The sequence below is a fragment of the Hyperolius riggenbachi genome, chromosome 7 (assembly GCF_040937935.1).
Source record: "Hyperolius riggenbachi isolate aHypRig1 chromosome 7, aHypRig1.pri, whole genome shotgun sequence".
NCBI lineage: Eukaryota > Metazoa > Chordata > Amphibia > Anura > Hyperoliidae > Hyperolius > Hyperolius riggenbachi.
In genome coordinates this window covers 128,051,905-128,064,040 of record NC_090652.1, presented here as the reverse complement: position 1 = coordinate 128,064,040, position 12,136 = coordinate 128,051,905, and the positions used below count along the sequence as shown (strand labels likewise).

Here is a 12,136-nt window from a genome sequence, read left to right as displayed (position 1 = left end):
GTACTGAGCCTGCGCACAACTATTGCGCAGGCGCAGTATGTGCCAGAGGATGTGGACACGTGGGCACGAGTGCCCACGCAAGTGCAGAAGTGCTGACCCCACTGGCGGGTCGCAATAATTACTGGATGAGAGCGGGACAGCGAGGAGGACCGGATCTGCGGCGAGGGGCTGACATGGCTGCTAGGGGCTGGAAGAAGACCCAGGTGAGTAAAATATAGATTAGAAGCTTTGCCTCATGAGTCCTTTAAGTGCAGCCAATAACTACACCAAGTCCCTAAGTGCAGCAATTATTCACTCCCCTTCTTGCAGCCCAGTATTTCCCTCCTGCCCCTTACAATACTCTACGGTACAATACTCTAATGCTACTAGGGAATTAAAAAAGAGTAACTCAAAAAAAGCCACAAAGCCTATCCACGTTAACCTTCCGGGCGGTAAGCCCGAGCTGAGCTCGGGCTATGTCGCCGGAAGGCACCGCTCAGGCCCCGCTGGGCCGATTTGCATAATTTTTTTCTTGCTACACGCAGCTAGCACTTTGCTAGCTGCGTGTGCAATCCGATCGCCGCCGCTCCACCGCTATCCGTCGCGCCGCAGCCGCCCCCCCCCCTCAGACCCCGTGCGCTGCCTGGCCAATCAGTGCCAGGCAGCGCTGAGGGGTGGATCGGAGTCCCCTTTGACGTCACGACGTCTGTGATGTCATCCCGCCCGTCGCCATGGCGACGGGGGAAGCCCTCCAGGAGATCCTGTTCTTTGAACGGGATCTCCTGATCTCTGACCTAGTCTCGCTACATGATATAATTTTTTTTTGTAAACGGCTGTGCCGCCCCCTGGCGAATTTTAACAAACCGCCAGGAGAGTTAATCCAGATAGAAATTATTTATTTCCTTGCTCCAACAGCGCACACGGTTGATACAGGAAAATGTGTTAAGTGTGTGTGTTAAGTGTCTGTGTGTGTATATATATATATATATATATATATATATATATATATATATATATATATATATATATATATATATATATATATATATATACATATATACATATATATATATATATATATACATATACATACACACACATAAAACCTGCCTGTTCCCGATGCACATTTCATGCATGTCATACAGAAGGAAGGCTCATGAAGACATTTTCTTTAGGATTTGGAAGATGCAAATTGTGACATGACTTGTGCTGCAATTGTTTCCATATAATAAAATAGCAACTTCACTCTTTTTATCGTGGCTGCAGCCATCATTTTCTAACAATGGTAACAGTTTAAAAATTGTTGTATGTGCAAGATATGAGCTGTATGCCTCTGAAGAAGCAGATAATTCCATGCAAAATATCCACCCGATACTGTGTATACAGCTTTTTGATACACCCAGGCTTGTTCTTATATAATCACTTGTCTGCATTGTTGTATTAATTCAATTTATTTAAAACGCACCTGAAGTGACAGGTAGCATGATTAATCGTGTGCAATTGTTTGGAAAAAGGTACATTTTCTGGCAATTGTGCAATTCAAAACTGCTACATGCAGTGTCTGGAAAGTGGTGATTTAGCTCAATGGCTTGCCTAGGTTAGGATCAACTGTAAGAACTGTACAACAGGCCACTCATATGTTGCTATACAGGTAGTCCCTGACTTCCGAACATCCAACCTACAAATGACCGGAAAATGGGAACAAGTCAAAACAATTTTTTTTACAAAGAGACCTTGTCGTTTTTCAGAAAATCAATTTAGAAAAAAATAACAAAAAAATCACTTGTGTGCTGACTGAGTTGTACGGCCCTGCAGCGAGGCCTTAAAGCTGCAGTTGCCTATATTGTAAAAAATAGTCTGGTCACTAGGGGGGTGTAAGCCCGTGGTCCTCAAGTATTTAATTATTTGGTTCAAAATGCAGCCTTTTAAAAATAAGAATACATTTGAATACAGCAAATCTTTAGCTAATTAATTGTCAACCATAATTTTACATTGCAGAAGTGTGGTACTGTTCATGTAAAAAAAGCAAAAAAAAACAAAAACAAATATACAAGGCTGTGGAGGACTTTTTATTATTAGTATTATTATTAGTTATTGTTATATATATATATATATATATATATATATATATATATATATGTATTTATTGCAATGCCCGGTCATTACAGTAAAACAAATCTATAAATACCTGATGATGGTTCTTTTATCTGCTTCTGACATTTTGGGATCATCTGCAAACAGGATGGTGTGATATGGTATCACTGGGTCGCATGTGGGCAGGATTCCATGGGAAATGTGGCTCACCATATTTAAAATCCCATTGTACACAAGCAAATCGTCCACAAGGATCTAAATACAAAACACAATAATAAAATGGCTAAATGTACTCAACAATTCGCAGAAGAGTTTATTTACTGCTCAGTTGGATCTGTTGACAAGTAGGGATGGTCAATGACAAAATTCTGTATGCAAATTTAAACAGCTTAAAAATGGACCACTTGAGTCACACTGAAGTGGGATTCAATTGGTGCATTTTCAAACTGCATAAAATTTGCATAATCCTACATTAACTCAACATGCGCAGACCCCTACTGACTCGACTGAACCAGTTACCGGGGCTGGTCGCGGCTGAACGGCATACCGCAGGAGAACAGCGAGGGACTCACACGTGCTTATGGGGCTGGAGGAAGCCCTGGGTAAGTATCGATTCTTACTATGCTTTGAGCTCTGGTACACTTTAAAGGGAACCTAAACAGAGGGATATGGAGGTTTCCTTTTAAACAATACCAATTGCCTGGCTATCCTGCTGATCTCTTTGGCTGCAGTAGACCTGAAACAAGCATGCAGCTAATCCAGTCTGACTTCAGTCAGAGCATCTGATCTGCCTATGCTTGTTGAGGGGCTGTCGCTAAAAGTATTAGAGACACAGGATCAGCAGGAGAGTCAGGCAACTGGGATTATTTTAAAAGGAAAAATCCATATCCTTCTCAGTTTAGGTTCCCTTTAAGCAGTCCTGAACACATACAGTGTCTCACAAAAGTGAGTAAACCTTTCATATTTTTGTAATTATTTTATAATATATTTTCATGGGACAACACTGAAGATTTGATACTTTAATACAATGTAAGTTAGTCAGTTTACAGCTTGATTAACAGTTTAAATTTGCTATCCCATCAAAATCAAATTACCTTGACCAGCCCTGCCGAATGCTGCCCAGGAGTCAGGACCCACCACAGAAGTTAACACTACTGCACCTTTTGAACGACGTTATCAAGCCCTCCCGGAACTAAGCGGCAGTACGATGCCGGCAACAGCGGAGGGGTCCACAGCGGCTCATTGCTGGAGCCTGAGAGGTGAGTAAAGGCTGTGGGGCTACAGGAGGGACACCTGGCTACTAAAGGGACACCATGCCAAGCTAGCCTACAGGGGGGACACCTAGCTACTAAAAGAGACACAATGCCAAGCTAGCCTTAAGAGGGATCTGGCTGCGTGACCCCCCCAAACGCCCTCCTACCCCTCGCATGCAAATTCACCTGGTCCTTAAGTAGCCGGTCCCGAAAGGGTTAAACAATTTACCCCTTCTCAAAACACATAGGTTATCAACACTTTTAAAAAGGGAGTGACAGAGGTGAATCATGGAGCTATATATCAAACACTCTAAACATGTTACATAAAGTGACTAGTGGACAATTATGAATACAAGCAGTTATTTTAAAACTCCAGAGTCACATTAAAAATTAGAGGAGCACATGTTTACCATAATGCGCCCAAATTTCTTGAGCTGTTTTTACAGCGTTTGTTCCAGGCTCCCTTGGAGAAACAGCTTCTTTATCCCGGGTAACAAGGTTTTAAATTAATATAGTCTGCGATATATGCATATATTAGCTTGCTAGTGCATCAGATTATGAAAACAGTTCACTAGAACCAATCCAGGCACTTAACCTTACCTGTCTACCTTACCCTAACAGTGATCCTAAAATCATGTCCAGCATTAGCCGGAAATTCATTAGTTAAGAATTTGACAACCGCCAACAGACAGACATATATAATAAATCGAATTCTAATCTTAGGGTGTATACACACATACAATTTTTGATTGGCCAATCACTGATTAACTTTTACCACCTCCATGAAATATAAGAGCATACTGTACCTTCACAATCAGTTTATAATATTCAAAATCTTTTGGCCTTCATACTACATGGAAATGGTAAAATTAGCAAATCATTGCCCAATCAAAATTGTATGTGTGTACCAGGCTTAACTGTAACATTACAATTTCATCTTTCAAAGTACCCCCCCCCCCCCCCTTTCGCCCTTCTACTAACACCAAAATTCATTCTTCTCCAGTCAATCAGAGACTTACAGATCTGGTCACCCCATGCGTATCGATTATTTCACTTATATGGGAACCACTCTAGTGGCAAGTACAGTTTAATAAACTAGAATACTTACTCCAACGGCACCAGAAATGTTAACAGTGATAAGCAGATGTATCAGTATTGGGAGTGCAAACACCCTTGAATTAAATCAGGTAGCCTAGAAATGATCTCCACCCTGAGAGGTTGGAGTAGGGGAAGAGACAAGAATTAGGTATTATGATATGCAGATGTAAGGGACCTGCATGTCCTGAAATCTACATAATCCAGCCTCACAGCCAACTCAATGACCTTATTTGCTCTATTGCAGTTAACTACTTAATGACCAAGGTCACTTCATACATTGGTGACTAAAACAAATTATATCATTTTGTAGCACGTACAATTAGCTGCTCAAAGAGAAACTTTAGTGAAAAGGGGGAAACAAATAAATTCATACATTGCATAGTGAGAAGTTTAAAAAATAGAAGAGAGATCAAGAAATGATTGATATTCGCCCTGTAATTTGTTCATATTGTTTTATACACAACCAGCCTGCACGTCATCATCTTTACTACTGCAGACAAAAAACAAAACAGACGGCAATTGTCTATGACCACAACCCCTAACAATGTGACTGGCTAAAAGGTGTTTTTTTTTATAGAGCTGCATGTGCACAGAGGGAAATACTGGTTGCTTGGCAGTTGCAAACAGCTGTTATTTCCCACAGTGCAACAAGGCTCCCACAGTGTGGCATCAGGACCTAGATGCTGACATCACACGGTGGGAGGGGTTTCACTACAATATCAACCATAAAGACCCCTGATGATCTATTAGAGAAAAGATAAAGATTTCTCATGAGAAAGGGGGTATCCGCTACTGATTGGGATGAAGTTCAATCCTTGGTTAAGGTTCCTCTTTAAAATGTTTTTTACTATATTCTGAATTTATGCAAAGGTCCCTGTCTTTTATGGGCAAAAAAAAATGTTATCAACATTATCGTATATCTATAGTCACAGGTTAAAGCATAGTCTCTTGTTTCTCCTGATATCTGAGCTACCAGATGTGGGGCTGTTGAGCCCAATATAGGCTAATTATGTTGTTTTCAAAGAAGCAGGCATATCTAGACTTCTAGTTCCATAGATTAATGCATTTTATTGACTCTTATTGTAAGGAAAAAAATACTTCTAAATGTACTAGATTTAACTACTTATCTCATCTAATATAATTTTCTACTTTTCAATTATTTATAAGTAAATAAATAGAATTAGAAAATATGTTTTTCCTTTTACTTCTTTAATTTTTTACAGCATCACCAACACTTAGAGCAGATTCATTAAAAGCTTGTAATTTTTTCCCACGCTATGGCCTTCTGCTCACAAAGACATGATAGTGACAATCCTGCATCACATAACCTTGTCACATGATCAGCCTGCCACATGACTATGGAGACCAGTAATGTAGAACAATTCATGAAGCTGCTTTGATCTGCCATTTGATGAAGCTCTGGGACTCAGGTTAGTCACACTTCATAATAGCTGAAGATTGCAAACAATGGTGACCTATAAACTAACAGGTTCTCGCCACAAAGATGTGCCTGGAAGTTTGCTACAGTCTTGACATGATGGGGTTAAGCAGTACAGGTTGTCCTTCAACTCATCGTGATGATTAGAAACAGGTTGAGCTAAAACACATTACTGAACTGCCTTTTTCTGCACTAGTCTCGAAGTTTAATGTGGTCACCTGCAGCACTCTGGTAAAATGGGCATCGCATGGACTGCAATACTAATAGCGGCTATACTGGCGCCTGATAATTATCTTTTAGGCAGTGCAAATGTCAGCAGTGGGGCTTTTCAGTAGGTGAAGTCAGTGCAGATATCAACAGATATTGTGTGTGTGTGGAGGGGAAGGTCGGTTTGGGTTAGGAATCAATAGATGGAAGTTTCAAGTAAACTTAGGGTTATGTTTAGCGGTAGTAAAATATCTATAAAAATGACTGATATTCTACTATCGTATTACCCATTGCACAATAGTAGAAAATCAGTAATTTTATCAATATTCTACTGGCAGCTATCCCCGGGGTCCAAATTACCACAACATCTTGCAAGACAGCTGAATGAAAGCTGGTAAGGTACATTGAGAGGAGCATACAGTTCGGCATAAGTGCCAGGAAAGAGAACTCTGCTAGTGTAAAGCAGAGGAAGGTGCCATTTACGTATCACAATGCTCACGTTGCATATTTATATTCTGGTTACACAGGCCTGTGGAAAGAGTGGGTAGTGATCAGGGATGCTCAAATTCGGATGATACCCGGATAGTTGCAATCCGGATATCTCCCAGTAATGCTGTGCGGGATGGGCGGGGGGTCAAGCTTACCTCTCTGACGTCTTCTTCGCTCGTCCCTCGGCGCCTCCCATGATGCGGTCCACGCGGTGGTCACGAGACTACAAACACTTCCTTCTTCCGGGTTGAAGGAGGAAGCGTTTGCAGCCACGTGTTGCGCGTGGACCGCATCGTGGGAGGCGCTGAGGTACAAGCGAAGAAGACGTCAGAGAGGTAAGCTTGACCCCCCCGCCCAGCCCGCACAGCATTACTGGGAGATATCCGGATTGCAACTATCCGGGTATCTTCCGAATTCGAACATCCCTAGTAGTGATCCTGCTTAGTAAGTTGAAAGTGAACTCATCCTTTAACCACTTGCCGACCACCCACTACAAATAGGCGGCAAAGTGGCACCCCCAGGACCGCGTAACGCTGATCGGCGGCGGCACCTGGGAGACTAATTAGCTGGGTTTCGCGCGCATCCACCGGCATTAGGCTCCGCCCACCCGCGACCTCCACCCGCTGGCAGGTTGTTAACCCCCGATCTGCCGCATGCAAAGTGTATAGTACACTTTGTAATGTATACAAAGTGTATTATACAGGCTGCCTCCTGCCCTGGTGGTCCCAGTGATCGAGGGACCACCAGGGCAGGAGGCAGCCCCCTAGTAAACACACCAGCACACCGATTCTTCCCCCCCTGCCCCCTGATCACCCCCTCAGACCACTGTTTGCACCCAATCACCCCCCTAATCACCCATTAATCATCCCCTGTCACTATCTGTCAATGCTATATTTTAGATTAGGTCCTAAACTGCCCCCTGGGGGCTCCTGATCACCCCTCCACACCCTCAGATTCTCTCCAGACCCCCCCCCCCGTGTACTGTATACATCTATTCTCCCCTGTAATCACCCACTGATCACCTGTCAATCACCCATCAATCACCCCCTGTCACTGCCACCCATCAGATCAGACCCTAACCTGCCCCTTGCGGGCACCTGATCGCCCGCCCACACCCTCAGATCGCCCGCAGATCTGCCTCAGATCACCTCCCAAGTGCATCGTTTACATCTGTTTTCCCCTCTAATCACCTACTGATCACCCATCAATCACCCCCTGTCACTGCTACCCATAAGATCAGACCCTCATCTGCCCCTTGCGGGCACCCAATTACCCGCCCACACCCTCAGACCCCCCCCCCCCCCCGATCACCTCGCCAGTGCAGTGCTTGCATCTATTCTCCCCTCTAATCACACCCTGATCACCTATCAATCACCCTGTCACCCCCTGTCACTGCTACCCATCAGATAAGACCCTAATCTGCCCCTTGCAGGCACACAAACACCCGCCCACACCCTCAGATTGCCCTCAGATCCCCCCTGATCACCTCGCCAGTGCATTATTTACATCTGTTCTCCCCTCTAATCACACCCTGATCACCTATCAATCACCCCCGTCACCCCCTGTCACCACCTGTCTCTGCTACCCATCAGATCAGACCCTAATCTGCCCCTTGCGGGTACCCAATTACTTGCCCACACCCTCAGATCCCTCCCCCCCCCCTCCGATCGTCTCCCCAGTGCATTGATTGCATCTATTCTCCCCTCTAATCACCCCCTAAGACACCCATCAATAACCTCCTGTCACCCCCTAGAACTCCTATCCATCAGATCAGGCCCTAATCTGCCCCCTGCGGGCTTTTGATCACCCGGCCAAACCCTTACCTGCCCCACCGCAGTGACAGTATTTTTTTTTTTCCTGATCACTGCTGGTCTCTACGACTTAATTGTGGCTGAGACCAACCGTTATGCCACACAATACGCAACCGCCAATTCAAGAAGCTACCATGCCCAGCCTTTTCGGTGGAAACCACTCCAAGTTTCCGAACTTAAAATTTTTTGGGGCCTTCTTCTTAACATGGGTCTAGTCAAAAAGAATGTATTGCGGTCTTATTGGTCTACGCACCCAATACATCACATGCCCATGTTCTCTGCTGCTATGTCCAGGTCACGATTTGAGAACATCCTGTGCTTCCTGCACTTCAGTGCCAATAAAACCTGACATCTAAGAGTCCACCCTGCTTATGACCGGTTCCACAAAATTCAGCCCCTCATAGACCACCTGTCATCAAAATTTGCAGATGCAAATTGAACAGTAATTTTGAGGCATTTGGTTTCCAGACTACTCCTCACGGTTTTGGGCCCCTAAGATGCCAGGGCAGTATTGGAACCCCACAAGTGACCCCATTTTAGAAAGAAGACACCCCAAGGTATTCCGTTAGGTGTATGATGAGTTCATAGAAGATTTTATTTTTTTGTCACAAGTTAGTGGAAAATGACACTTTGTGAAAAAAAACAATAAAAATCAATTTCCGCTAACTTGTGACAAAAATTAAAATCTTCTATGAACTCACCATACTCCTAACAGAATACCTTGGCGTGTTGTCTTTCTAAAATGGGGTCACTTGTGGGGTTTCTAAACTGCCCTGGCATTTTAGGGGCCCTAAACTGTGAGGAGTAGTCTGGAAATCAAATGCCTCAAAATGACCTGTGAAATCCTAAAGGTTCTCATAGAACTTTGGGCCCCTTAGCGCACCTAGGCTGCAAAAAAGTGTCACACGTGGTATCGCCGTACTCAGGACAAGTAGTATAATGTGTTTTGGGGTGTATTTTTACACATACCCATGCTGGGTGGGAGAAATATCTCTGTAAATGGACAATTGTGTGTAAAAAAAACAAAAAAAATCTCATTTACAGAGATATTTCTCCCACCCAGCATGGGTATGTGTAAAAATACACCCCAAAACACATTATACTATTTCTCCTGAGTACGGTGATACCACATGTGTGACACTTTTTTGCAGCCTGGGTGTGATAAGGGGCCCAAAGTCCAATGAGCACCTTTAGGTGTATGATTTTCGTTCCACTTCTCACGTGTACACCATTTTGTATTGGTCTTTCACGTGGAATTCCAATAAAATTGATTCATGTTTGTGGCAGTAAAATGACAAAATGTGGAAAACTTCAAGGGGGCCCGAATACTTTTGCAAACCACTGTACACTTTTTTTTTTTATCAAAGATATGTAGCACAATAAATGTGGACAAAAATGTATATAGAAATGTTACTTTATTTAAAAAATGTCAGCACAGAAAGTTAAAAAAATCATTCTTTTAACAAAATTCATGTCTTTTTTGATGAATATAATAAAAACTAAAAATCACAGCAGCAATCAAATAGAGATGCTCAAATCCGAATCCGGGTGAAACCCGGATAGTTGCTATCCGGATTTCATCCATATACCTGTGCCCGATGGGCGGTTAAGCTTACCTATCTGACGTCTTTCTCAGTCCGGCCCTGCACATCACGTGACTACAAACGGACGGACTGTAGAAGACGTCAGACAGGTACGCTTGACCCTCCCCCCCCCCCGCACAGGTATCTGGATGAAATCCGGATAGCAACTATATAACTTTATAGCAATAATCAAATAGCACCAAAAGAAAGCTGTATTAGTGACAAGAAAAGGAGGTAAAATTCATTTAGGTGGTAGGTTGTATGACCGAGCAGTTAAAGCTGCAGTGGTCTGAATGGAAAAAAAAGGGTCTGGTCCTCAAGGGGTTTTAAGACTGCAGTCCTTAAAGAGACACTGAAGCGGAAAAAAAAAATTATGATATTATGATTTGTATGTGTAGTACAGCTAAGAAATAAAACATTAAGATCAGATACATCAGTCTAATTGTTTCCAGTACAGGAAGAGTTGAGAAACTCCAGTTTTTATCTCTATACAAAAAAGCAATTAAGCTCTACCGACTTTCAAAGTCGTGAAGAGGGCTGTTATCTGACTTTTATTATCTCAACTGTTTACTTTTTCTCTGCCAGAGGAGAGGTCATTAGTTGACAGACTGCTCTGAAAGAATCATTTTGAATGCTGAGTATTGTGTAATCTGCACATATTAGAGAATGATGTAATGTTAGAAAAAACACCATATACCTGAAAATAAAAATATGAGAATATTTTCTTTGCTGCTAATCTTCTAGTAATTATTCATAGTACACAACCAATTCATTATATCATATTTTTTTTTCGCTTCAGTGTCTCTTTAAGTGGTTAAGGTAATCACTGAGCGTGACAGAAATCAATGCATGTGATTGATACTGTTTGCCCAAGACATCACGACCTGTAATAAATCTCCTAAAGCTGGGAGCAAAACGAAAAAACAATAGGTTTTCTGAATTAAATTGCACAAAATACATAAACATGCTGTAAAGTGAACAAGCATGTGAAACATTTCCCCCTCTCACAATGTTAATTTGAACCTGACACACATATTTCATGAGCAACTGTAACTACATATAGCAGAATGCAGTAAATATAATATGTAATATTATCCTATTACAATTATTCCATCTCAGTTATGTGGCCATGATCTAATGTATTCATTTGTGATATCTTAATCAAAGCATTTGATGTATATGTACATTTGTGGATATGTACCGTTTGTGAAACCCATACTAGAGTATTGAGCCTTGTACATTTAATGATTGTAGGCACTTATATTAGACTGAAGACGCGGGCTTGCACCCGAAAAATGCGTTGCCTGTGCATAATAAACCCTGTTTATCGCATGTGATTGTCGCTATTGAGGTAAAACCCCTAATTTATTTACAGTATACTTTTATTTATATTTCATCAGTTCTTAAAGAGACACTGAAGCGGAAAAAAAAATATGATATAGTGAATTGGTTGTGTACTATGAATAATTACTAGAAGATTAGCAGCAAAGAAAATATTCTCATACTTTTATTTTCAGGTATATAGTGTTTTTTCTAACATTGCATCATTCTATAATATGTGCAGATTACACAACACTCAGCATTCAAAATGAGTCTTTCAGAGCAGTCTGTGAAGTAATGACCTCTCCTCTAGCAGAGGAAAAGTAAATAGTCCAGGAACAGTTGAGATAATAAAAGTCAGATAACAGCCCTCTCCACGACTAACTTAGTCGGAGAGCTTAATGGCTTGTTTGCATAGAGATAACAACTGGAGTTTCTCAACTCTTCCTGTACTGGAAACAATTACACTGATGTATCTGATCTTAATGTTTTATTTCTTAGCTGTGCTACACATACAAATCATAATATCATCATTTTTTTTCCGCTTCAGTGTCTCTTTAACCCAGTTTTATCCAAACCTGGGCGCCTCTTTACCCCTGTTAGGTCTTCTCAATATTCAGTCAATTATTCATTTAAATATTGATCAGGGGGTGCCATAGATTTGGTAGAGTTTTAACAGTATTAAATGTCACATAAGTGATTATCTTATCTCACATTACTTTAGATTACAATATGTGAGTTGCACAATAAGATATATACAAATCAGATGTATGCAACACAGGCACAATATCACAGAACGTCATCAACTTCACAGAGCATCCCAACACTTTAAGTAATGCTATAATCCTGTGAAACTCGGGATAC

General features: G+C 41.9%; 1 protein-coding gene across 3 annotated transcripts in view; it reads right to left on the bottom strand.

Annotated features, from left to right (window-relative positions):
• KATNIP (katanin interacting protein) overlaps positions 1–12,136 on the bottom strand; it is a 186,640-nt gene that overhangs the window by 12,852 nt on the left and 161,652 nt on the right. For all 3 annotated transcript variants that reach the window (XM_068244638.1, XM_068244637.1, XM_068244639.1), the window contains one exon: positions 2,168–2,328. In XM_068244638.1, coding sequence (XP_068100739.1) covers positions 2,168–2,328 — 161 coding nt within the window. The remainder of the gene's footprint in view (positions 1–2,167; positions 2,329–12,136) is intronic.